At 46.0% G+C, this 27,485-nt stretch overlaps 1 protein-coding gene across 1 annotated transcript in view; it reads left to right on the top strand.

Annotated features, from left to right (window-relative positions):
- The window catches only part of RRAS2 (RAS related 2), a 60,783-nt gene extending 33,556 nt beyond the window's left edge, over nucleotides 1-27,227 (top strand). The window contains exons 2-6 of the mRNA XM_075546021.1: nucleotides 17,414-17,501; nucleotides 18,302-18,404; nucleotides 18,803-18,911; nucleotides 23,823-23,941; nucleotides 25,686-27,227. Of these exons, the coding sequence (XP_075402136.1) occupies nucleotides 17,414-17,501; nucleotides 18,302-18,404; nucleotides 18,803-18,911; nucleotides 23,823-23,941; nucleotides 25,686-25,773 (507 nt within the window). The 3' untranslated portion in view covers nucleotides 25,774-27,227. The remainder of the gene's footprint in view (nucleotides 1-17,413; nucleotides 17,502-18,301; nucleotides 18,405-18,802; nucleotides 18,912-23,822; nucleotides 23,942-25,685) is intronic.
- Nucleotides 27,228-27,485: the final 258 nt, after the last annotated feature.

The following is a 27,485-nucleotide window of genomic DNA, read 5'->3' on the forward strand; positions in this document are numbered from 1 at the left end:
ATTGTGTCAGAGCCCCCAGCTGGGTCTAGGAGCCCGGCTATGAGAAGGCTTTGCTGCTTTGATGTGGATGCCTGGGGCCCTCGTGGTACTAGCGGTCAGGTGTCACTGCAGGGAGGTCAGGTGTCACTGCAGGGACGGCGTGGCTCAAAGCCACCAGGGGCTCAAAGGAAGACTGGAGGCTGTCTCCTCTGATCAGGACGTGTAGCCTCAGACACCCTGTGTAGGGGGCTGTGAGTCGGAATCCACTCCATGACCGTGGACGGATGGTAATGTTTGTGAAGGGTTTCTAACAGACCAGGCGCCACCTCATCCCTGGACCCACCTCATCCCTGGACCCAGTCCTGTGTGGTTAAAAAGCGACGTGAAAAAACCACCACCACCCGGAAACTTTACGGTGAATCAGGTGACGGCTTTCCGCGCACGTCTTCCTTTGACGTGGACACGCACATCCTGCCTCAGCTCGTCCCTGGCAGTCCCCTCTTCTCCTCTCCTAATCCTCCAAACTGCGTCCTCCGCGCGTAAATATTGCACCTGGGCTCCGTGTTCATTATTTTGACGTGGAGGTGGGTTCAGGGAAAGGGTACATTTCTTAAAAGTGCAAAAAATTGCTTGTGAATTTTCTCTCCGCAGTAAGTTAGTGAAATGCCAACCCGAATTTACCCGCACTGGCTCTTAAATTGCTGGTGTAACCAGGACACAGCTGCATACGTACAGGTCTGCCTTGAATTTCCACGTCAATCCTTCCCTGGCCGGATTTCTAAGTCTGAATTCTTTTCCTCCGTGAGCATAGATGGATGAACGTCTGTGGAGTTTCTCCCACCCCTGCCCAAGTGACCTGTCAAGTAGTCAGGGCTAGTGGCAGCACCCACCTCGCTCTCCCCGCTCCCTGGGCTCATTTTGTTTGGTGGGAAGTGCAGCCGGCAGTCATCATTCAGAAACCAGCAGTGTCGCATCTCTCCAAGGGCACATGTTTTATCTCAGCATCTTTGGAATTAGGGTGCAATTACTGATGGATGGCAGGCTACAGATCCAACATAAAAGACCTTTCATTTCTTACCTTGCCCCCTCATTGCTGATGCGTGGACTCTTGAGGGCAGAGATGGTGTTTGTTTATTTTGAAATCTCCAGTGCATGGACTGTTTTTAGAAATGATGTGCTTGTGCAGAATTCCAGTGTAGCCGTTTTGGGGACCATTGGAGTAAAAGTTGGTTGAAGTAGAAGTCCCACCAGATACTTCTGTAAGGGAAGGCATTCAAAAGAAGGGCCTGCTGGGATATATGCTGGTATGTAGTTAAATGCTATATATGTACCCCCCTCCCTGGGGCCCCTTCCTCTTCCGCCCTTGATGGATTCTCTTTCTTTGTAAATACAAACCTCACCAACAAAGCATGTGTGTAGTCTTGGAATTAATTACGTTAGCATGCTTTTCTCATTTATGATAGGCTATGCCCTCTCCCTTGTGCGCATCCTTTGGCTTTGTGTTGTGCTATAAGTCACTTTCTGAGATGCACACGGAGGACCCCGCCAGCCCAAATGCGTTTAGGAACAAAATGCTTTGTCAGCGGTGGCAGCTTTCAGCTGAGGGCTTCTGATCTCCGTGTTTTGTATTACGCAAACTAATTTTATTTTTATTGTTCATGTATGCGATAACTGTGATTGATGAGCCTGTGGGTTTAAACACCCTAATCATAGTAAATCAGCGTGTTGGCTTGAAAGGGGGTGGGTGACTCCAGTCTCCCTAAAGTCGCTGCTGAGGGGGCCGTAATGATCAGTCTTGGGAAACCTACATGTCATCTGGCGCCAGATTTAACTACTTAGCGGATCGACTTCTTTCATTTAGTTAAAATTCATACGAGAGTGAATAGAAAAGTCTCACATAGGGCTGTAAATTAGTGTTTTTCTGAAATTACTGCTGTGGTTAAAAATAAAAGTAAGAGACTCGATTTTTTGTAGAACAGTTTTAGATTTACAGGAAAATCGAGAGGATAGTACAGAAAGTTCTCAATACCCCTACACCCAGTTCCCCTATTATTACCACCTCAAGTTACATTTGCTATGAGTAATGAAGTTGTTATTGACTGAAGTCCATCTCTGGTCCGTCCTCTCCTGGTTTTTACCTAATGTCCCTCTGCCCCAGCACACCGATTACTTTGACTCCTCACGCTTACTCAAGCTGGAGGGCTTGGGGTGGGGGGCAGTTTCTCAGATACTGTTGTTTCCCTGACCTTGAGAATTTTGAGGAGGACCGAGTTGGTCTTCGGCAGGCTGGCCCTCTGTGAGATCGTGCCTGTTGCTTTTCTCACAGTGAGAAGGGGGCAGTGGGTATTTGAAAGGAGCTCACAGAGTGCATTGCAGTGCCTTTAGTCATATCAAGGGACCTACCATCAACTATTGACATTGACCTTGACCTTGACCACCATCACCTGGCGGAGGTAGCCGTTTTCTCCACTACAAACAGTCTCTCATTTTCTTACTATGTTCTTTTTTTTGGTGGGGGGTGGTCCATACTCTGTTCTTTGGGAGCAAGTGTACCATGTGTAGCCTATACGTCAAGAATGAGACAATCATCTTGAGTAAACACACAGTTACATGGTAGCATTTCAGTTTAGCATGTTCTCTGGCGGTCAGAGAGGTTTCTTTTCAACAGGTTTTTTTTTTTTTATGTGCCTCCATTCAGAGATTCGGTGTGGCACTTGCTTTACAACCTTTTCTCAACCTCAGGGTTGAAGTCTGTGGCAATTGTTTGTTTCTATCTTTCTTATTGCCTAATTGATTCGTAGGGGTGGGGGAAGGGCACAAGGGGAGTGTAATGAAAGAGAAATGTGGAAGATTATCAGAAACACCTTGTATACATTTATTAGTATTTTGATCTTTGCCTATTGCTTTTCTGCATTTAAAATCTCTAATTCTAAAATTGAAGCCTTAGTGGATATGTAAATGATGATTACAGACCAGAACCGCGCAGGACCCAAAATGATCAAGGGAAAGCCCCTTGCTGGAAACCCCCATGACAATAAGCTGCTGCTTGTAGTTCCCGTGTGTATCTCAATTACATGGCGCACGTTAAAATTAGACCAGAATTTCCATCGTAGACTCTCAATCTCAGAGCTGTGTAACTGTCATGCCAACCTGATGGTAAACAAAGACATTTAATGATGGGTTTTCTTTGAACAGTTTAAGAAAGTATTTTGCCTACAGGGTAAAAGATTGTACATATGTGTGGATGCATATCTATCTATGTATGGTTTCACATTTTAAGTTGAGAATTTGTGAAGGCAGAGACTTTGAATATAAAGGTGAGTTTTCAGAGTCCCTGTCATCTTCCAAACTGTGTTTTACACCAAAAACTAGATTTAAAGTAATAAAATCAGCCTGCCAAACAGTTTCTATTCTTATAGTGATTTCTCTTAAGACTTAATTACATTTCAAAACATGATTATTTTGATTGCTCTCCAAAAATACTAGGGCCTTTGAATCATTTAATGCCATTTACCCTCTCTCACCTTTCTGTGGTTTTGTTGACTCTCTGAACCGCTGGTTTGGAGAATAGAACACTAGTTAATTATTCATGCATCTGTGCATACATCAATGCAATTAATTATAGTGTTGCTTCTGTAATGATAGCTCTTCAATAGCTAGTAAGTAAGGGGGTGGGGAAGTATTCTTTTGGATAAAGGACTCCTTATAAACTACCTGTATACGATATAGGAAGAAACCGGTGGGGGAGGTAAACTTTTTGGTGGGTATATTTTTAACTTCAGCTAAGAGAGCCCTATGGGAGTAGTTTAACACTGTCATGTGGGAGTCTCTGAGTCAACTCTCATGGTACCCAGCAAACAGCAAAGAGCTCCTGATGGTGCTATGGCTAAAAGTGCTTGGCAGATAAGGTCGGTAGTTCAAATCCATCACTCACTCAGCAGTAGAAAGTGCCCCTCTGCCCGAGAGGTCGCTATGTGCCAGAATCTACTCCGTAGCAGTGAGTTTATAAGGCTGTATATGATATATATACTTTCTTTTTGATGTAAAGAAAATGGCTCATACATTTGTAGAAGTGGGCAGGTTCCAAGCCTGTGGATCTGGTGTTAGGCTGGAGGCTTCTCTTGACTCACAAAGCCATGGGGCCTGAAGAACCCCAACTCGGCCAGAAGATAATGGCCTGGTGGCACCAGAGGCCGTGTAATCCAGGATCAGCAGAGGAGGTGGCAGGCTGATGAAGACTCCCAGTGTTGAAAGTCTTTGTGTGGTTTATCATTCACGCAGGCAATGGAACAGGCCATTGGCTTAAATTCAAAGAACCAAAGGTCAACAAGCCAAACAGATGCAGTATTCAGATCCAACACAAAGCACGCAAGCAAGCTTGACCTTGGTGTAACTGAAAGCAGCACCCGTCTCCCCACCTCCTCAGGGGAGCGCCCTTTCAACTGATTGCTCAGGGATCTGCATGAGGGTGTTGCTTCTTACCCTAATCTTCTTAGAAAACCGACTGGCCGCTCACAGTATCCCAGCCACCTCTATCCCATTACAGAATCGACCGCATTATGTTAGATCAGATCTCGGGGGGATTATTAAGCCTTAACTGACAAACCTGAGACTCCTCGTCCAGCTGAAACACCAAACCAAACCTCACCGAATCGATTCTGTCCCTGTGGCTTTATGGGAACAGAAAGCTTTTGGATCGGCCAGTGGTTTCAAACTACTGACCTGTGTTTCGCAGCCCAACGCCTAAATATTCCTCCACCAGGGCTCCTTCTGACCCAGCTAGAAGGAACTGAAGTGACATGAAACTTAGCTATCACAAGGTGTAATTTTCATCTGAAAAGATCACATTTCCCAGTACGATCCCACTCACAGGTACTGGTGGGTAAGAGTTGCAGACATCTCTTTGGGGACCATTGCTAAACTCAGCAGCAATGAGTTAGTCTCTTCCTGAATATGTTTCAGAAGCCCTGTGAAAGTAAAATTCCATCTTACTACATGAAATAATGGCTATAGACTCTGATGACCTGTATTATTATGCATATAAATGTGATTCACAATTTAGTTGCATATTTACGTTCTCTTCATGTGGCGTACAGTTGATGTGGTATGTGACTATGAAATTAAGATGAACACACATGTGACTTCCATTGGTGTGAGCAAGGTCCTAAATCCTATGATTACATGCCTTTTTGCACCCAACGTTTTTAGCTTACATACTTGGATATTTTTGTAAGATGAATAATTATGCGATTGCTTTATATGATGTGTTTTTCTCCCCTTAAAAGAGTTTAAATTTATTCAGTGCTTGAGTCTGGCTTAAACATGGATATGCAGCGAGAAGGAGTTGTACAGAAAGTCTCAAGAATCACTGGGGGGGGCAGGGGGTGCTGCGCTTCAGTCACCAGGAGCAGAAGGTTTGTTCCTGAGTGTGTGGACCAGCCACCTTCTGAGAAGTGCTGGCCCAGCTTTCCAGCATGCAGTGTGGAGAGAAACACGGGAGGGAACTCTCTCTCTCTCTCTCTCTCTCTCTCTCTCTCTCTCTCTCTCCTATTTTGAGATGAAGACTGGGGAGGAAAGGCGCCCTGGTGGCAAAGTGGTTATTCGGTTTGAAACCACCAGTCGCTCTGTGGGGGAAAGATGAGGCTTTCTATTCCTGTAACGAGTTGCAGCCTTTGAAAACCCACAGGGGCAGTTCTACCCTGTCCTGTAGGGTCACTGTGAGCCAAAATTGACTTGATGACCGTGAGAGAGGGGCAAATTGGCTTGTGATGATTGAGGATCGATTTGGCTGTTGTTAAAGTTCATCTATGCTATAAACCCTTTAGACCTTACCCATAATCCTTGACAGTGTAATTTAAAAATGCAACAAACCTGTCTCCACCTACCCCAATCCTCTAAGTACCTTAGCCTCTGTAGTTTTCTTTACAGAATTTATAAATTATAGAACTTATAAAACTTGAAATTTATTTGCCTGTTCTCCCCCACTAAAGGTAAAGTCCACAAATGCCAGGCCTCCGTCAGTTGAATTCTTAATTAGGATTGAATTTAGTATTGCAGCATCCAGGTGTTAAATACTCGACAAATGCTTGTTGATTCAGTGAACTTCATATATCGTGGACACTCTTGAGATCAGTAGCGACTCATTTCATTTACTGTTTACTATTCTCTCGTGAATACATCGTAGTTCATTGACCGGTTTCAGATGTTTGGATGGTTGACGTTTTTAACAAATAGCACACAAAACTGTGGTGCATATTGTGTGTGTGTTACCGTACATATCTTTAGTTTTATAATGCTCAGTTTTGTGTCTGTAAGACAGTCAAGCACATTAAAAAATACTGAAATGATTTTCAAATGCAATGATCTGTATTTACGTCAGTGCCGTTGCCTGTTTCCTCATGATTGAGTAAGTGGAGATTTGGGCCACTTGGGCTTGATAAGGAGAGGGCATCAGAAGCAAGGTGACTGTTCGGCGGCCTGATTCTCGGGAGAGGGAGCTTCAAAACCCTCCTGTCTGCCGCACAGTTGCACTGGGAAGGACAGTGGCAGCCAGCGTAGGTGAGGGCTGCCTGTTGTTCATTGCCACCGGTCCGTCCCAGCGACTCGCTCCCTGTGTGCAGCGTAGGACTGCTCCCCAGAGAGTTTGTAAGCCTGCGACCGCTCAGAAAAGGGGTTCTTGGCCAGCACTTCTCATTCACGTGCATCGGTTTATTGTCCAGAGTTAACAAGCCTAGTAAGCAATTGACATGCCCTGGTTCGGGTCACTTGGTTCAGACACACCTGCTCCTCAGAGTGACATCTTTGCTCTTTAACGCTTTGCATGAATTTTGTGTAGATTTGCCCCCATGCAATCTCTGCTTTGATTTCTTTCTTTTTCTTCTTTTAATACTTTAATTTCTTGACTGCTGCTTCCAGGAGTGTTGATTGTAGAGCCTAGCAAAATGAAATCTTTGATGACTTCAACCTTTCCTGTTTATCATGATGTTGTCTCTTGGCCTCATCCTTCACCTTGAACTGCGTCAGGCTGAAGCCTTTGAGCTCTGGGCAGTGCTGCAAGCCCTGTGGGCGCTTGGCCAGCACGGTTGTGTCATATGCATGTTGCTGGCTTGTCAGTGAGCTGTCTTCCCATCCAGGTGCCGTGCTTTCCCTCATCAATCAAGCCTCTCAGATGATCTGCCCAGCATACAGGTTGAATAAGCTTGGTGAAAGAGCACAACCTCAGCGCACACCTTCCTGATTTTAAGCATGAAGTATTTCTTGAACACAGGGAAGTTGTCATATTGATTCTTTTCCTTGGTACATGCCCAGGAAAAATGAAAACCGACATTCACCCCAAATCTTGTACATGTTGATGTTGATGGCCTTGTTTGTCTTAGCCCCAATGCTCCTTCACATGCATACACTGGTGTGTCACTAAATAGTGAAATGTGTGCTGTTCCACGACTGACCTTTGGAAATACTACACTGCTCAGGACGCGGACATGCCCCGGCCGGCTTCCTAGGCTGTCATCTTTATGGGAACAGATCACACAGTTTCTTCCCCAGCGCAGCTGCCAGTGTGTTTGAATTGCTGACCTTGCTGATGGAAGCAGAGCAGTTAGGGCGGCCCCACGAGAGGTCCTCCAAGGTGGCGGTGGGTATGGGAGGGAAGAGGGTGTTTGTGGAAGTTCCTTAGGAGGGCAAAGTTCAATCAAGACTGGAAATCCCCCTGAGGCCGCTCCGGGGTGTTCACTGATGGATCATGCTGTATGTGACCATATCAGGCACAGAGAGACCAGCATGGGCCTCTGTTGATTTCTTCTGCCTGTGCCTCTCCTCATCCTTGTGTTAAAAAAAAAAAAAGCAAATCCTTTTCCTTTTTGAAGCCTCATCTTGGTGTTGTATGTTATCTATTGAAATAGAACACAGTAATTGGGGGAATGTAGGCAGGAGGGCAAACTTATTCAGCAGTCCAGCAAGGGGAATGAACTTTCACCATGGAACATGGAAGAAGCCATGGACTTGTTATTGTTTGATAGCTTCTAAATGACATGCCAATTCTTAAGGATGAGTATGTTGTTATGTTGATAGGGTCTGAGTTGGTACGCCTATATTACCTATAAATAGTTCATACGTAGGCAAAGCCACAGTTAAACTGGTTTTGCTTGCAAATAACTTGTGTATGTGGGTGGTGGAGGAGTAAGTAGGTTGCTATGAAGGCACTATCGAGATTAAGCCTGTGTGGCCCTGGTGGCGTTGTGATTACTCGTTGGGCTGCTGTATGCAAGGTCAGCAGTGTGGAACCACCAGTCGCTCTGCAGGAGAAGGATGAGGCTTTCTGCTCCTGCAAAGAGTTTGCAGTCTTGGAAACGCACAGCGGTAGTTCTGCCCTGTCCTTTAGGGTCACGCTGGGTCTGCATCCACTCAAGGGCAGTGCGTTTGGTTTTGTCTTGCCTACAAGCGGTTTGTATATAGGAACAGTCTGTAGTCATTGCAGGGATCCGCTGTCTTGTTGGCGCCTTTAAACTTTGCTGGTATTGCAAACTGGAAATTCAGATCTTATCCCCCCCCACCTCCACCCCTCGTGGTGGATTCGTTTTGTACGTTCTTGTTGAGTTGTAGAAGTCTCTGAAGACTGGACATTTGGAAAGATACAAGGTGCGAGAACAAGCTCGCTCCGCTAGAAGAGGAGCCTGTGCCATGGAATGGGGGTCAGACCGCCGGCACCCCCACCCCCACTACCCCCGCCCTTGCCTTTGAGTGATTTTTCTTTCCAGAAGTCTGAAGCTTTCCTTTTGCCAAACATTCCACTTTAAAGACAAGCTCCCATCCATAACCGTGCTTTATATCAAAGCACCCCAACATCTGTGGGAGGGCTGGGGTGCCCCTTCTCATACTGCAGTCTACTCAAGTCAGAGCGACACCCTTTCTAGTGCTTGTGGGGGACTTTGCTGAATGTGGGAGTGGAAAGTGCAGTGAGAGAGAGGTGGCTGCATGTGTTCCTGGAATGTCTTCAGGAGGCTAAAGCCAGGGGAAAGCAGGGTGAGGAAGTTGCGGGGCTATGGGGTACCTGCCCACAGATTAGCCTTTCCTACATAGAAATCTTGGTTTGGGCCTGGCTCTGCACTCTGGAACAGGATGCTGAATTCTAATTCCTTCCCCTGTTCCTTCTAGAGCCGGGTGGCTCTGCCCCAAAGATTAGAAGTTGGAGTGAGTACTGGCCCAGACTGCATGTGGACAGTAGGCCTTGCAGTCTGGACAGAACCCCAGCTTAGAAGGAGATTTCCTTGGGGGCGGTGAGGACCCAGCAGCTGACGTAGCAGCAGACCTCTGTCATAGAAGCGCCAGCATGTCAGTTGGCTTCCTCCTGTGCTCTGGCTGGTTCCTTTGCCAGGCCCCGTCATTTGGAACCGAATTACCCTGCACGAGGCTGGCATTGTGCGTCAGTCGCCCAAGAGGCGCATGGTGACACTAGGCAGTCTGAAGTTGGCAGCAACGTGGGTGGAAAAGCTCACCACTGTGTGTTAGAAAGAAACCAAGCCGTGATTTGCAGTCGCTGTCTCTCCCACCTCGCAGGATGGGGAAAGGATGGAGACATCTGCAGTGGTGCAGATTAGAGGGGATGAAGGGGCGAGGACATAGCACTTGAGCGAAGGAATATCGACGCTGGAAACATTTGACACTCGAGGCAAGGAGGGTGTTTCAGGGAACAAAGGTTCTCTGTGACCTGACAGCTGCTGTGACAATGTGACACAAGGAAGAGCCCGCCGTGGCTCCCAGCTGCCCGCGCGGAGTCACTGCGATCATCTCTAGTGTTACCGGAGGAATTTGCCCACTCTCCTTTCAGAAAATGAAGCTACGGGTGGGGGCAGCTCACCGAGCCCTTGGATGCGGTCTGGGGACTCAGTTCCTAGCCCCCAGACCCGGCGTCACGGTCACGGCAGTGGGCTTGCCAACAGCCTCGGGTCGGGTTGCTGCTGTTGGTTAGGTGCCATCCAGGTGCTGCCGCCTCGCAGACACCCTGTCGTACAACAGAACAGAACACTGCCCGGTTCCGAGCCATCCCCGCGATGGACCTCCTGTTGGAACCCATGGCTTCAGCCCCTCTGCCCGCTCATCGCAGTGAGGATCCTCTTCCCCTGTCCCTCTGCCCCGCGACGTTACCAAGCACGGTGTCCCTCTCCAGGGACTGGTCTCTCCGGACAGCAGGTCCTGCCACCCTCGTTTCTAAGGAGCATCCTGACTGTACTTCTCCCAAGACAGACTGGTTCGTTCTGGCAGCCCGGGCTGCTTTCCATTTTGCCAGCGCGCTAACAACATTTTCTGCAGCTTGCCTTGTTCTTTGTCTGTTAATTTCACTGGACCACTAATCTATGAAGCCCTGAAGCCTGAGGCTAGAACAGGAAGTGTCAAATCGCCCCCCATTCCAAGGACTTGCATAGAAGGGGGAATCTTAAATTGATCGTGCCACCCTTCTCTAAAGCCCACCAAACTCAGTGAGTCTAAAGGCGCACAGTGAGTCTAAAGGACAGAGTAGAACTAGCCCCCTGGGTTTCTGAGACTGTATATCGTCACAGGAGCAGAGGGCTTATCTCACTGTGCAGTGGTGGGTGAGTTCAAACCGCTGACCCTGTGGTGAGCAGCTCAGTGTGAAGTTCCCCAACCACTGGAGCTCCATGTTCTTTGGCACTGTTAAACGATTTGAACCCGCCCACCAGCCATTCTGACGAGAAAGATGAGGCAGCCGGGCCCTGAAGATTCACAGCCTCAGAAACCCTGTGAGACATTTCTGCTCTGTTCTGTCCGGTCACCATGCATCTGAGTCTGCTTCCTGGCAGTGGGTTTGCTGTTTTGTTTTGCTTTTGTTTTGATCTAGCAACCATTTTATTTATGTCCAACAGTTTTATTGGCATGTTAATTTCCCCATCATGCAATTCCGGATTTCAGGCCCATCGAGAAGAGGTGCACCGTCTTCACCACGGTTTTAGGACATCTTCATTCTTGTACTCATTGTTAGTAGTCCCATGCCCCACCCCGCCCCCACCTTCCCATACCAAACCCCACTGAGCCAGCTCCGAGCTCTGCAGGTTTACCTGCCCGGCATTCCATTTACAGAAAAACACTAAAAACCAAACGAAAAACTAACACCTAGGTAAAACAGATAAAACACTCAGTCAAAGAGAAAATATTTTAAAACTAGAACAAATTTAAATGGATCATAAGGGAGATCAAATGACAGGGTGGTAAATTTTCGTCTAAGTGCCTCTGTAGCAATTCACTTTCCAATGTACTCTGCATGTTAACAAGGCTCTTCACACCCCTGGTCCATGGTCAGAGGGGATTCAGCAGGGGCTTAATCCAGGTGGATTCATTTCCCCTTCACATTTTTTTAGCTGAAATATCTTTAAAATGGGTCTAAAGGGAGGGGGCTTGTTACTTTGGGAGGCCTGGCGGTGTAGTGGTTGTACATTGGGCTGCTAACTGCAAACTCAGCAGCTCGAAACCACTGGCAGCATCGCAGGAGAGATTGGGCTTTCTACTCCTGTAAACAGTGATGGCCTTTGAAGCTCCCAGGGGCATTTGTGTCCTGCAGGGCCATCGGGAGTCAGCGTCTGCTCGATGGCAGTGCTTTTGAGCACATAAATACACATGCATACAAAAGTTCGTGGGAAATGCCATTGTTTTTCCGTTCTTTTTTTTCTTTCTTTCAGAAACTTTTGAAGTCCCCTGTAATATGCATAAACCCATCAAGCCCCTGCAGTTGAGTCAATTCTAGTCCACGGTGACCACATTGACGGAGCCAGCTGTCTCAGTGTCGCGTGCTCTTCAGAAGCAGACTGCCACATCCTTCTGTAGGGTGGGGGGTGGGCTTGAAAACACGCACACACACTCACTCCCTATCCCTGCTCAGTGACTGCTGTGGGGGCTTTCACCTTGTGTCTGTGGGCGCCGCGGAGCAGGACTGGAAGCACAGAGTTTGAGGTCCCCCGACTGCAGAGGTAGCAGTGTAGTAATATGAGAACACACCTTGAAACTGATTTTAGTCTGGAATCTGCCCATGACTTGCAGTTTATATATTTTTGGAGTTGAGGGGCAAGGGGAGAATAGGCCAATTAAAATAATACTCTTAAGTGCATTGTAAATATGTGTATTGGGGGGAAGATGGGGGGAAAAGGAGGGGGGTGCCAACAAACCCAGGGACAAGGGAAGAATAAGTGACCTAAAATTGACGGCGAGGAGGGCATAGGGGTAGAGTGGGGAGAGGTATCAGGCATCAAAGACCCAAAACAAAGCAAACAAACAAATATCAATGGAAATGAGAGGGAGGGCAGAGTGGAGACCCAAAGCCCATCAATAGTCAATTGGACATCCCCCTGTCAGAACGCCCACAAGGAAGAGATGAGCCAGTCATGGTGCAGTATAACACCGATGAAACACACAACCTTCCTCTAGTTCTTTAATGCTTCCCCTGCCGCCCTACCCCCCCCCCCCCATGACCCTAATTCTATCTTACAAATCTGGCTAGACCAGACCAGAACATGTATACTGGTACAGATAAGAGCTCGAAACACAGAATCTAGAACAGATAAACCCCTCAGGACCAATAAGGGTAGCAGAGATACTAGGAGGATAAGGATGGGGGGGGGAGGAGGAACCAATCATAGTGATCCATGTATGCCCCCCCGCCCCCCCCCAGGGGAATGGACAGCAGAAAAGTGGGTGAAATGAGACATCGGTTGGTGTGAGACATGACAAAAAGGAATTCTAAATTATCAAGGGGACATGGGGGGGGGTGGATAAAAATGAGCTGATGCCAGGGGCTCAAGTAGAAAGAAAATGTTTTGAAAAAGATGACAACATGTACAGATGTGCTTGACACAATGGATATATGTATGGATTGTGATGAGAGCTTTAAGAGCTCCCAATATAAAAAGAAAAACAATATGTGTGGTGTTTTTGGACATGGATAGATAGGAAAACAAAGAGGACATTGCAGTCTAGGTCAGTTGGCCTTGAGCAGAGCGAGAGGAGAGCTTAAGGTTAGATGGTCCATGTCTCCATCCCCTGGATTTTGTTTGTGGTCCTCAGGTGCTGCGAAGGGGGCCTGGTGGCACAGGGGTCACACATTGGGCCAGTAACCTCAGGGTCAGCCGTTGGAAACCAGTAGCCACTCCATAGGACAAAGACGAGGCTCTCTCTGCCTGCAAAGAGTTAGTCTCAGGAGCCCACAGAAGCAGTTAGTACGGCTCAGAATCGACCTGTGCCGTGAGTGAGTTTGCATTTGAGGTGAGGTGCCCCGTTTTCTGAAGGTTGGTGTTAATTTCAGGTATGTGCAGGAGTAAAGCGAACAGCACCCGGGCACTGACACCTGTTCCCTAGACTCTGTCATTATCAAGACTTTCCCACTCTTGTTTCCAGTGTTTCCTCCTCCTCCCTGCCCCCCCCCCCCCGCCCTAGTTCCATACATCCTATTGGAGAACTCCCGAGAACCTCAGAGATTCTCTTCTGAGAATTTCTCAGAAATGCCCTACCATTTGTGTTCCACCGCCAGGGGTCAGGGGTGCTGGAGCATCAGCCTCCTCTCCCTTGCCTGTCTGAGCTTGCAGTTCGCTCCTTCCCTGGGAAGTCTCCTCCTGATGTGCTGACCAGGCACCACCCAGTGGCCGTGCTTGGGAACTACAGCTTTGCCCATCCCCAACGTGGTTGTCATTGCTACCCACAGTGCAATTGTGTCACTTTTTCTTCCCTTCCCCTTTCTTTACTGCCTTTAGGCAGCTTCTGTGGATGGGAAAACACTGAGCTTCAGAGACAACCCAAAGTTGTGCAATTGCATGTCTTGGGTTATCTTGAGTGACTACAGGATAATACTCAAGTTATTAGTGGCTTTATTCAGATTGAACTTGATTCATATAAGGTTTTATCAGGAGAAATAGGAGTGTAGGTGCCTCATCTGAATGGAAACTTCCCTAACCTTAAACTTGCCCCACAATATTTAAACAAACAAACAACCCCTCCCCCCCATAAAACAAAAACAAACTCACTGTCATCAAAGTCACGGGGACTCATAGTTCTCATAGTAGAACTGCCCCTGTGGCTTTCCGAGACTGTAGCTGTTTATGGGAGTAGAAAGCCCATCTTTCTCTTACGGAGCGGCTGATGGTTTTGAACTGTGGACCTTGAAGATCCCAGTCAACCCATAACCACTACGCCACCAGGGCTCCTCCACAGCATCTAACAACCTTAAAAAGACCAAAGTCCACTTGGCCTTCTTGGAAGGCATCTTGACCTTTGAAAAGGGGCTGTTCCCCTGATCTCCTGGCTAGGGTCCCACGTACTGCCTCCTTTCACGGGATACCAGGAAAGTACCTCCTCTTCCCTACCTCCTGCTCTCCCGCTTTGAGCACTGGCCCAAACCATGGTAGTTTCAGTTGGCTCCTGAATGTGGGAGTTGAGTGATGAATAAGGAAGATCTCAGAGGAACTGACGCATTTGAGCCAGGGGGTTGGCAGAGTTGAGGTGATAGCTACCGTGTTCTTCAGAAGTAAGGTCGGTGCGACCTTGACTCACAGACTTGGGTATGTTATCAGGATAGACCAAACTCACTTTCCCAGGGTTGATTCTGCTTCACCGTGTCCCTACAGGTCAGGGTAGAAGTACCAATGATTTTCTCCCGAGAAGTGGCTGGTGGCTTCGAACTGCTAACCGTGGCAGTTAGCAACCAATCCAATGTGTAACCCGCTATGCCCCCAGCACTTCTTTAGGAGAGGAAAAGGGGTACGACATTTAGTAAAGTGGAGAATCACTGACAAAAGAGGGTCCTTGGTGAGATGGATTGGCACCATGCCTGTGACAGTGGGGTCGGATCTAGGAATGGGCAGGAGGTTGGCACCAGACCTGCACTGTGTTTGATTCTGTTGGAGGTAGGGTCGCGGTGAGTGGAGACAAGGCAGTAGCACCATCAAGTAACAAGAATGCTATGCAGTGGGAGATGAGGTTATGTTTGTGTACCTGTACATGGTACATGCTCGTTTTAGATGTTTTCATACCTGTGGTTTATTACAATGATGTGAGGAAAGATTCAGTGACTGGGCCCTAGTGGGAGGTTTCTGAAGGTGACACCTTGGGAGGTGAGGACGGCGCTTTAAAATCCACATGTAGACAAAGGCAGTGATCGATCTCCACAGACACGCCATGGGAGCGGAGATTAGATGTAGATCTAAGTTTCCCAAAATCTTCTGAGAACAAGAAGAAGACTAAATTCATGCCATTGTTAGCAAAGTGGCAACGTTCGTGTAGCATTAAGACTCTATCTCAAAAGCCAATACAGTCAGAGAAAATAGGATACTATCATAGCCACTAAAAGGAATAACAATGTATTTTAATGGGCCTAAAAGTTGTTTAAAGCAATAATTGCCTACATGTGTTAATGTCTTAATCCACTCTCACAATTCATTCATTCTCTCAAAGCAAGATAACCCTCAGGGTGAAATAATTCCAGTAAGATTACATTTAATATGTGTACATGCATTATGGTTTTCGACAAAGTGGGATCGGGGCAGCTCAGCCAGCAAAGTACTAGCAAAACAGATTCTTCAAGGTAGCGACATGGCAGAAAGTCTTAAATTGCTGTAAAGCAGCACATCTTGGAACACTCCTGTAAAATGGAGCCCTGGTGTTGTAATGGTTATGTTGGGCTGCCGCTGCAGGGTCAAGAGACCCAAACCACCAGCTGCCCGAGGGAGAACGGTGAGACTTTCTACTCCTGTAAGTGCTCGGCCTCAGTCTCGATGGCTGGGAGTTGAACTCATGTTTTAGCAAAAGTATGAACAGCCTTGCCTTGTGCACGGCTGCCATTTGAAGTGGGTACGAAGGGTCTTGTTGCCAGTGAATAAGGTTTTTCTAACATGGATGGGATTGTTTCCATACCTTTTTATTTCAAATTGGTGATAGGGGTTTCTTTTAAAAGCACCTCTTAGTAAATATTTATTTTTATAAATTTTGTCTGATAAACCCTGTATTTAAGTGGAACCACACACACACAAAAAAACTAAGATTATGGGTGCTGAGTTCTGCGATTAAAAAATAATCCCCAAATATAAATTACAATGTGGAAGTGTCCCTAAAAATAATAATAAAGTTTTACCTACGGTTGTGCTAGCCAGCAGACCACGACATACTTCTGCCTGCACACCCTAAAGCCAGTGGTCCCTTACCTGTCCCACTGAGTGAGCCTGCTTCTGAGTAGCCTCTGGTGTTTGTGTGGGTCCGTGCCTGGGGCTCCCCTTCGAGGATGCGGTGTGTGTAGCACCAGCCACAGGTCTAGCTGCCGGGAGCCCTTGCTTGAAGAACAGCACCTTGCAGCAGCATTAGCAGCAGCATTCTTCCTCCAAGCCTCCCCCCCCCCCCCCCCCCGTGCATGTCACCATGAGCCCGTGAGAACTGGGCTTGGAGGAAGTTAGCCCAGAGGCCAGGGAAGGAGACGCTTAGAACAAGGATGATGCCAGCTAGTTCGTGTGCCCTCCTGCGGTCCTGCTTCCCCTTTTACACTTTGCACCAAAGCCTAAAATTATCAATAAGAATACAACAGCCGTCACAACAACAAAGAAAACAGATCATTTGTATTCATTTGGATCTCTCTTGGTCCAATACTTGTTAAATTCAATTATATCTCATTGTTACTGTCAAGAGGGGAGAGAATAAAGTATTTATAAAAAAAGAATAAGAGTATTAAGATCTGTAAATGAATAAAGTCCCCCAGTACTGTTTCTTTATTGTCACATGCAAGTTACTGACATGGGAAGGTGAAGGGGCTCTCTACTCTCTTTAGGGGGAAAGGGGAAGTCCCCCAGTGCTGTTTCTTCATTGTCACATGCAGGTTACTGACATGGGAAGGTGAAGGGGCTCTCTACTCTCTTTAGGGGGAAAGGGGTTGAGGGCGGGCAGGATTTTTACGCTGTTCTTTTGTTGTCTGTTTCAAGCGACTTAGAATTTTTTTGTAAATTGAGAATGGTTGCCGATTCCTTGGTTTAAATTCACGTAGCCGTGAGGGGTGACGCTGTTTCCCCTCGCCCTAGTTTTTCTGAAATTTGTGATCTAGATTTCTTTGGCATAAATAGGTTCATATCTGCAATCTTTTTGCATATTTCAGATCTGAAACCCAGAAAGACTTAACTCTCTTCTCCCTACTTGGAAAGCTCTCGGGAGACTTTACTCGGTGGAGATTTGTATTTTGTACAGAATAATCAAGAAATATAATTTTGGGATTTTTTCCCCCACTTGCAGCGATCTCAAACTCACACGTTCACTGATGCGTCTTCCTTATCTTTTAATAAACCTTCCTGGAATGAAAACAGCCTATGCCTTCTGTAGCAGTGGGATTGGGTAAACAAAGTTGCATTCGTGTGTGGATGGCAGGTGAATGCAGATTTTTAACATGAGGTCATTTGTCTTCCAGTCCTACTTTGTAACAGATTATGATCCAACCATTGAAGATTCCTACACAAAGCAGTGTGTGATAGATGACAGAGCGGCCCGGCTGGACAGTAAGTTGCCCTCTCTTATTTGGCTATTTCCTTATCTGTATTAAAGAGTGCGATTTTGCTGACTTAAGTCATTGGAATGTTAGATGATCTTAAACATTAGCCTATCTCATTAGTTTGGAAGGGAGCATCTACCTGCCGGGCCACCTTATGTGGCTGGTGAATGAAAAGTAAAGCAACCACAGCAATGACTTGCCTTCGTAACATGCTCATTAGGACACATGCAAAGAGCGTGCTAGGTCTCCGCTTTTTCTGCTTTTCCTTTTCTATCCTTTGTAACTATGTGAGCATCCCACACAGCCCCCTCCCCCTCCGCACACAAGAAAGCCAACACGTTCTATTGCTTGTACACCTCTCTCATTTATAGAGATAGAGACAGATTCTTAGCACCTGTACTTGAAGTGTGGCATTGGGGGGCGAAAACCAAACTTTCTCAACTTTACGGGCAGCAGCTTGGATGGTTTGTGTGTAAGTTGTCTTGTTTTGGTTTGGGTATTTTTGGAGAGGAAAATGCACCCCAAGGCCTTAACAGGGTTGTCTGACTCCATCTGCCCGATGGGTTTGATACTTCTAACCCAGCTTGACGTGCTCAGATGTTCAAAGCACTAGACAGCTGCCTGTCCTCATGAAGAGCAGCTCTGACCCTGCTGCCAGGAGGATGTTTTTGTCTGCGACTTAGGACCGAAACTAGCTGAGCCGAGAACGCCGCCTCTGCTGGCTGCAGTGGGCTGTTCCCTGGAGCGCCCCACTGTGATCTAGTCGGTGAACCCAGCCACAGTTCCGTTTGTGTTCTCTTTCCTCAGTTCTGGATACAGCAGGACAAGAGGAGTTCGGAGCCATGCGAGAGCAGTACATGAGGACTGGCGAGGGCTTCCTGCTGGTCTTTTCAGTGACGGATCGAGGCAGGTGCGTACTGCGAGTAAACTCTCGACCCACTGGTCATGTCGACATTGCTTTGTTATTCAATTTGGACTTCTTCGTATTTGTATGAAAGGAACAGTAATAAAGGACTACCCAGGAAGGACATAAGGAGCGCTGTTGTTTGGGTGTTAGGCTGCTAACCACAGGGTCAGAGGTTCAAACCCAATGGCCTGGTGCATGGGAGAAAGACGAGGCTGTCTGCTCCAGTAAAGGTCTACAGTCTCAGAAACTCTGAGTATGGTCACTCAGAGTTAGCATCAGCTCAGTGGCAGTGGGTTTGGTTTGGGTTTAAGTAGAGCATGGGCCCTGGATGAAATCAGATTCCTTGTGACCAAATTGATTGATTCTTTTTTTTTGTTGTTGCTGTTACTGTCTTGTTTTAGTTTTGAAGAAATCTATAAATTTCAAAGACAAATCCTCAGAGTCAAGGATCGTGATGAGTTCCCCATGATTTTAATTGGTAATAAAGCTGACCTGGATCATCAAAGACAGGTGAGAAGGAACCTAGCTGTCAAGGAATCAGTTGTTTTGATTTTGCAAGTGAACAGTTGTATGTAATGCAACAATTGAGAGTGTCGCCCATCCCCCTTACCCCAAACAAACTGTGCCACATGCCACTTAAATGTACATAGCTGTGTTTGGCATACTAGACTTCGGTCACAGTAGGTAAGAAAACAGAAGTGGAAACTATGTTTTTACATAGCTTTATACAGAATCTTCAGACAACTCTAAAAGCTGCCCAGTTTGTCATGCTGTGGTGACTCGTGTCGCTGTGACACTGACAGCTATGGCAGCAGTATTTCCAATACCAGTAGAACAACAGGCTTCCCTGAGCTTCCAGACTAAGGGCAGGCTATCGAGAAGGAGCGGCCTGTCCGCTTTGGAGGGGTTAGCCTTTGTCAGCCGTATAAATAGCAGCCGAACATTGTCAGCTGGTGTTCCGGAAGATGAACTGCCTCCTTACAGTAGCGTCTACTTTAATGAGTGGATGGAGCGAAGCCTTCTAGACCTGCATTTGCTGGTGGCACATGACTCAAAATGAGAAGAACTATCTGCAAACATCCATTAGTAATCAGAATGTGGAAATATGAATCTAGGAAATTAGAAGTCATCAAAAGTGAAATGAGATGCAATACACATTGACACTCTAGGCCTTAATGGGTTGAAATGGACAGATATTGGCCATTTTGAGTCCGTCATATGAATCACTGTGCCCAAAATAGTAAATTCAAGAAGAATGGTTTCGCATTCATTGTCACATAGAACACTGCAAGATCCAACTGGAAGTGCAGTGCAGTGTGCCACAGGATGACACCTGCACACCTATAAGGAAATCCAGCTAATGCAACCATCATGCAGTTTACGGACTGTGTTATGGCGGGTTGACTAGAGAAACTAATCCAATGATACTTACATATGTGAAAGTTTTATATCAAGAAGCTTTATTTATCAGGAAAACATCCCAGCCCAGCCCAACTCAAGTCCAAAAGTCCGATACCAGTCTGTAAGTCCCTCTTCAGACATACACAGCCACATGTAATGATGCAAAATGCAGGGGTAGTATATAGACCAGTGTGTTGAAGGTCGTGCTGATGCAATGGTAGTGGACTCATCTTCAGGGTTCTGGTAGATCTCTGCGTCACTTGCCAAGCCAGGAAGGTTCAGGAAGAGAGAAAGAGAGAGGGGGGTGCTGGCTTCCCAAGAACCATTTATATCTGCTCGTACCTCCAAAGGAGATCAACAAGCTGAGACCTGATTCTCAGGCTAAACTCCACCCACACCTTCTTACAGGTGCCATGTTGGCACAAAAAAACCTAACTATCACACTCACCAGCCACCATGATGAAGAAATTGAAGAATTTTACCAATTTCTTCAATCTGACACTTATCAAACATGCACTCAAAATGCATGCATAGATGGATAATTACTGGAGATTGGAATACGAAAGTTGGAAAGAAAGCGGAAGAAACAGTAGTGGAAATTGTGGCGCTGGTGACTGGAGCAAAGTTGGTGATCACATGATAGAAAGAATCAAATGATGTGTACTGTGTTGGAGGACAGGTCTGCCCCAGACCTCTTCCACGTGCCTAAGAGCCAGGATGTCACTTTGAGGACTCAGATGCACCTGGCACACGCTGTGGGGATTCCAGTCAACTCCGATGCCTGCAAAAGCTGGACTGTGAGGATGGTCACAGAAGAATCGATGCATTTGAATTAAGGTGCCGGCAAAGAATATTGAAAGTACCATGAACTGCCAAGAACAAACACATCTGTCCTGGAGATGCACAGCCAAAGTGCCCCTTAGAAGAGATTGGTAAGATTTGTCTCACATACCGTGGCCATGGTGACATCATGCTTGGTCCAGTAACGTCTGTGAACAAGAGCAAGCTCCTCAACCAGATGACTTGACAGAGTGACCGCAGCAACGGGCTCCAACATGACAAGCATTATCGTGAAGGCAGCACAGGACCAGGCGGTGTTTTGTCCTGTTGTACATCGGGTCCCTGTAGTGTGCACATTATCTAGAAATCTCTAATTCAGTGTTCATACTAAATTACCTTCCTTTAGGGAATGATTTTGATTTAAGTGATACTGTTAATAGATTTTTAGTGTCTTACTAATGACTGGGTTTTCTGTTAATTCTTCACATTGGCTATCTTTAACACCAGTAATTTCAAGAAAAGACTCCTAGTATTTCGTTAAAGGCTCACTTATTCTCATTTGTTTTTTGTTTTGCTTTGAATTTCCTCATTTCAATTTTTTTTGTATTTTGGCATTGTGCACCGCCATGGGGAGAGGAGACTAACCCAAAAGTTGGAGGTTGGAGCACCCTGGGAGGTTCCTTGGAAGAAAGGACTGGCGCTCTGTGCCTGAAAACGGGCCATTGAGAACACACTCATTTATACCAACACACCTGGGGTCGCCATGAGTCAGAACGCTCTCAACAGCATCTGTGTTGTTCGATTGTTTATTTATTTGTTTTCCTTTTCTTTTTAAAATTAGAACAAAAACTTTCTGGATAGGGATCAGACTTACTAACTCATACTTTTATAAAATTCAGTTCTTTGGGTTCAGGAACCTCCGGGGAACATTTGTATAGTTTTCAGTATTTCGACTCTGGCTTTACTGTGCTGTGACTTTGTGTTCTGTGGTGCCCTTTTTTGTTCATTTGGTGATGGCACATCGGTCTCTACTTGTTCACTGACATGATGCTACATCAATGAGCTTAAAGGCAGCTTTATAGGTGGTTAGTCTGGACCAGAAATGGGTGCACCAGCTTTGCTAACCTTGATTCCTGGAAGACATTGATATGAAACCATACTTTAAAAATAGATCAAAGAAACATTTGAGTGACCATAACAATGGTACTGTTTAGTATGAAGATAGGTCATTTGCCTTTTTTCTCAAGTTTAATTATATTGTATGTGACAGGTGAGATAAGGTACTTTGTGGGGGGAGGGCACATAATTGAGCAAAAGGAAATTCCACAATTCTTACGGCATATTTCAGAATTTATTTTTTCCCCTAGATGTCATCTTTTCTTGTCCTTCAAGAAATGTTTATTTAATTGGTGGTGCTCCATGTACTTAACATGTGTTCATTAAGTGCTGTGCCATCAATTGGCATCTTGTAATAGCACAGAAGATAAACAAAGCCAAAAATTAAACTGAGGTTATGTTAAGAATTTTGAATGTGGTAGCCAGTGGGGTGTGCTGGGAGCTTTAAAACAGCATCAAAACTGTTACGAAGACTGAAGACACGAGTCTTGAAGAAGTTAAGTTGGATGAAACAAATTGAGAGTGTAGGCTGGAGGAGAGCAGAGTTGTTACAGAATAGAGAACACTTCTCATGTCAGCATTTGTTAATCATTCTTTCTGAATTGGTCAATCTGTGAAAAGCTCTTATGTGTTAATTTGCTCTCCTGATTTGATTGATTTATAATCCAAATCTATCGTCCTTACGGTCCATATAAAATAACATACAGTTATTCTGTAGAGAGACGTTACATTTTAAAAGTCATAAACTTGACAATACTAATCCTCTGTAGAATTTGTCTGCCGCTCTTTGGGACATGAACTTGGAAAGTGGCCTTAGAAATAGATGCATTAATGCAATAACTGACTGTGCTGAAGTGGCTGAATTGTGGGAGTGGGTTTGGAGAGGGAAACTACATTGGGATAATGGATAATAAACCACCAGAGGGAACTAGAGAGAGCAATAACCCAGAGCTCCGATAAGAACAACAATACTACAATGACAATACTACAATAATCCTGTCCCATTCAACCAGAGTTCTTGGAGTACTGGGTAGTGTACTCAGAAGGATTTTGTCCCAGTGGGAGGGCAAAAGCCCTGGTGGCGCACTGGTTAAGTGCTTAGCTGCCAATTGAAAGGTCAGTGGTCAGTGTTCTGAACCAGCTGCTTTGCAGGAAAGAGATGGGGCGGTTTGCCTCTGCAAAGACACACAGGCTTGGAAGGGCACTGTTCTACTCAGTCCTTTGAGTCAGAATTGACTCGATGGCAATGCATTTGTTTTTGGGTTTAGTGGGGAGATATCAGTCCTTGGAATAAACACGAGTCAAAAAAGTACGGCTGGAAAGGGTTAAACTGTTTACAGGTAACTGCATTTCTGGAGAAAGCTCGGCAATATCTACAGGAATATCAACTATCTTGTACTCATTAGGTGAAAATCCGGTGCGCAGGTGTCTCCTCTGGAATTACCAGACTTGTAAAGAAGCAGGGCGTGCACAACCCACTCAAAGCAGAGAAACCGGTCAATACGAACGGCTAGCAGTGGCAGATGATGCAGATAATGGACAAAGACATTAAGACAGTTCTAGTTACCTTTGCCATGTTCAGGAAGCTGGAAGAAAGAGTGGCTCCGTTAAGCGCACATGTGGAAGATGGAAAAGCATCCGAACCACACTTGCAGAAATGAATCCTGTAGTGTCCGAGGTGAAAAATAGGCCTGCTAGGATCAACAAGAAATGGCCCCAAACTTTCCAAATATGTTGAAAACTATAAATGTACACATTCAAGGAACTCCGTGAGCCCCAAGCACAAGAATAATGCTGTTGCTTAAAACCATCTGTAAAGAGGGAATCTGAAAATTTGCTTTTGCCACAAATCTGGCTAGAGGAGAAAAACATATTCCAGATAGATAGACAAAGATGAAGATGGTAATGAATTCCAGTTGCAGCTAGGAGGGCTGTGTCTCTGAAATACTGGAAGGGAGCAAACACTTCACTGTTGACCTTAGGACTCAATACCTGAAAAACCTGCTTCTCGGGGGAAGGTGCGAGATTCAGTCTTTCTACACATATAAAAAGGTGAAGGGGAGACGGAGCTAATGTCAGGTTCATACTGTCCCTCAACACAACTCTGCTCTTCTGGGATTTCAGGTGACGCAGGAAGAAGGGCAGCAGCTAGCACGGCAGCTGAAGGTAACATACATGGAAGCTTCTGCCAAGATTAGGATGAATGTCGACCAAGCTTTCCACGAACTTGTCCGGGTGATAAGGTAAGCAGAACACCTTCTGGAAGCGAATTTCGGCTCGTCGTATTCGAACGTAGCATCAAAGCCATGGACCGAAACACCCGAGAGAGACATTCCCCTGAAACCTTGACAGGAAGGAAGGGGAGGCTGGATGAGATTGTTCTCCGTAGCAAGTCCCTTCTAGGGGGTGGGTACAGCTGATGTGTTAACATTCTCTGGGGAGTGCGTACTGTATTCTGGACTCTTTTTATGTATGGAGTCTCATTGACTATATTGTAGTCGAAGGTAGCCATGGGGATCTCGAAAAGAAGTATGAGCTTCCGAAGGGGTCTGGTCCGGTGGTAGTGGTGCCAGCAGCGGTCATTTGAGTGGTGGCCGGTGCCAAGTCCTGTGTGTGGGAAGTGCAGCGCCCGCATTGTTGCATTCAGTTCTCACCACCACCACAGAAGCTAAAGGCTGTTTTTTTATCTTCACCCTGAGACGAGAAAGCCGAGTGACGAAGAGGTTGAATAACTTGTTCAAGCTTTGGACACATTACGTAGCAGAGACGGGGCTTGAATCTCAGTCTCTCGAATTCTAAAGCCAGTGTCCTTGAATCTCAGTCTTTAATTCTAAAGGCAGTGTCCTTGCTTTTCAACCTGGAGCAGTCCCCCCCGTAGGTTCCAGGCCACACCCTATTTCCCGTTAGATGGTCCAGGGAACACCCGTGCTTCAGGAAGAATTCCTTGGTTCCAGGAAGCTAGCGGGGCCGCACGGCTCTCCCAGGCTTATTATACAAACCTTTATATGTGAGCGAGATGACAAGGTGAGAAAGACTGAGTTGCCTTACGGGGTAGTTTTGACTTGGTTACTTTGAATGTTGGTGGCCTGATTCTCACTGGCCTCTGGCGATCGGTTGTGGTTTCCAGCTAGTTAGAGCACTGGACAGCCTGTGAGAGGAGGGAGCCCGGGGAGGCTTCACATTTAAGGTGCACCAGTGCCTGCGCTGTGGGCCACTTGGAGTTTTGGATCCCTTTGCCGCTGGCACAGTGTTTCTGGAGAGAGACCAGCAGGAAAGGCAGCAGATGTTTTGGTTTTCATAGTTTATTAAAAATCCCGTCCCGGTTTTAAACCACTGATAGCTGGAACCCCAGTGTTCCTTAACTGCCCCTTTGATACGTTTTGCCCTTGCTTTTGACCCTTAGGCGGGAGTGGAGGTAGGTGTGTAGTGGCCTTTTATACTGTGACTCTTAGGTAGTTCAATGTAACAAGCTCTTCGGTCCTCGCAGTAGCGGTGACAGGGGTTCCATTATTCTTCCTAAAAGAACTGGCTTCCCTCATCCTGGCTTAGCGGCCACGGGGCTAGGAGCAGCACGCCCTGCCGTTCAGTGCCGCGATGCAGCCTCCTTGGGAAGCTCCCTAATTGTTAGTGCCCCGGAGCTGGTTCTGACTCCGGCGGAGCCTCCACCCATTGAGGCTGTGACCTTTCAGAAGGAGGTCGCCAGGCTGGCCTGTGTCTTAAGATGCTTCCGGGTGGGTTTGAACCACTGACCTTTTGGTCAGAAGCCAAGCAACCCCGAAGTTCTTTCTCTTTTTGTGTGTGCATGTTTTGGGTGGGGGTGGGGGTGGTGGTGGAGGGGAGACTGAAATGTGTTTGAATATACTATAAAGTGTAGCATTGTCAAGCATATGCACTTAAAACTAGAGGTGTTCAAAAATAGCCTGCCTTTGTAACCGTAGATTGCCAAGAAGGTACTTATATTTAGATCTCTCCCCTCCTCTGTTACAGGAAATTTCAGGAGCAAGAATGTCCTCCTTCGCCAGAACCAACGCGGAAAGAGAAGGACAAGAAAGGCTGCCATTGTGTCATTTTCTAAGAATCCCACCAGTTTTAGCTACCAACTGCCAGGAAAATCCCCCTCGACTTCTCTCCTTCCAGTTTACGTCGTGCTGGCCCCTTTCTAACCTCAGACAAGCAAGCCCACTGATGATCACCACATTAGCCTTAGACCAAGAAGCTGGCTAATCCTCCTGTGAAATAAATACGATGGTCATTTCCCAGACACATTTAAAGGAAACACTAAGGCTGCTTTAAGATGATCTGATTCCTTTACAATATGTAAAGCAAGTGTGTGCGCGTACACGCACACACACACACACACACACTTTCTTTAAGGGCTTACATTTTAATAGAGATGAGTCAGTTTTGGAACCTAAACTGTTTGCCAAGCTGAAGTCATAGGTTGTGAAATAATTCTTAACTTCTGGAATTTCATTGCTTACTGCTACTCTACATAGAAACATAGGGGGGTGGTTTTTTTAAGTTGGTTGTTTTTAAATGTGAATTTTTGCCCACCCTATAAATTTTTGATACAACTACACTCGTAAAACACTGTATTGAATTTCTAAAAGTGAGACATCTCAGATCTTACTGGATGCTACAACTTCTGTGTTCCAGTGGCCCAAGCCCCAAATGCCTGTTGTGTTTATGGAATAAAAAGCCGTTCTTTATGCTTTTCTTCTCGAAGGCAATGATATTCTATGTGGCCAAATATTTGAACTGACTCTGGACTCTTAAACACTTTGTTCTTCTCCCTTTTAAAAAATTTAGCTCTTCATAGCCATGTTGAAGGTAAAAATCAAATAATTTGTGTCTCGTCGTCCTTCTCAAGTATTTCTGGGTAAGGGGTTCAATCCAACTAAAATGGCTTTTTGTTTGATGTAATATAAAATATGGAATTGATCTTTCCAGGGTCAGAGATGATTAATGTTTTTGCTATATACTTTTATACATTATTTTCTTATCAAACTAGTTAACAAGTATTTTTATATGTTTGTAAGCAAATATGCTTTCTCAGCATACCTTGTGTATATGTAAAGATAAGTATTTAATTCTCACTGTTCACTTTTAACTGACAAAGACAGAAACCAATATGTGGAAGCTACAGAGACTATGGTGGAACTTGGCTCGCGGTCCTGGTCCTGGTTGTACCTGCCTTTGGCCAGTCACACACCCACTGAAGAAAGCTTCCCAATGGAGGCCAGTGCCCAGGAGGAGAACCTGACATCACTCTCATTATGCCCGCTCTGTCAGATGTCACACGTAAACATTTCTTAGTCCATGAGTGTAACTGTGGATGGCTTCTGATTTCATTTTTAAAATTTTGTGGATTGTGTTTAAACAATTCGAAAGTCTGTTTCCTGATGTTGAGATACTAAGTGGTGTCGCACGGTTGTCACTTTACGGAATGTGTACAACGGTCCCAGGACGTTTATCAAGCGTACCCCGTAGAGCTGCAGGTGCTGGAATAAAGTCGATCTGGTATCACAAGGTGGTTCTTGTGTACTCATTGTGGTGGTTTGTTGAGGGGAGATCAGTGCAGGATAAACTTATTTTAGGGACTGTACACCCCCCCACCCCAAAAAAAGAAAACAAAAAAATAAGCCTTGTAGTTTGAATGCAAAAACCCAACATCGTTCGTGATGGGCGGTGGTGGTCAGTTCTTGAGGGTTTCCTGAAGATGGTAAATTTTTTCTTTAAACTGCTTCTGACAGAGGACCCCACCCAACTCTAGAGAGGAGGGTGGAG

This window comes from Tenrec ecaudatus, chromosome 4, assembly GCF_050624435.1.
Source record: "Tenrec ecaudatus isolate mTenEca1 chromosome 4, mTenEca1.hap1, whole genome shotgun sequence".
NCBI classification, from domain to species: domain Eukaryota; kingdom Metazoa; phylum Chordata; class Mammalia; order Afrosoricida; family Tenrecidae; genus Tenrec; species Tenrec ecaudatus.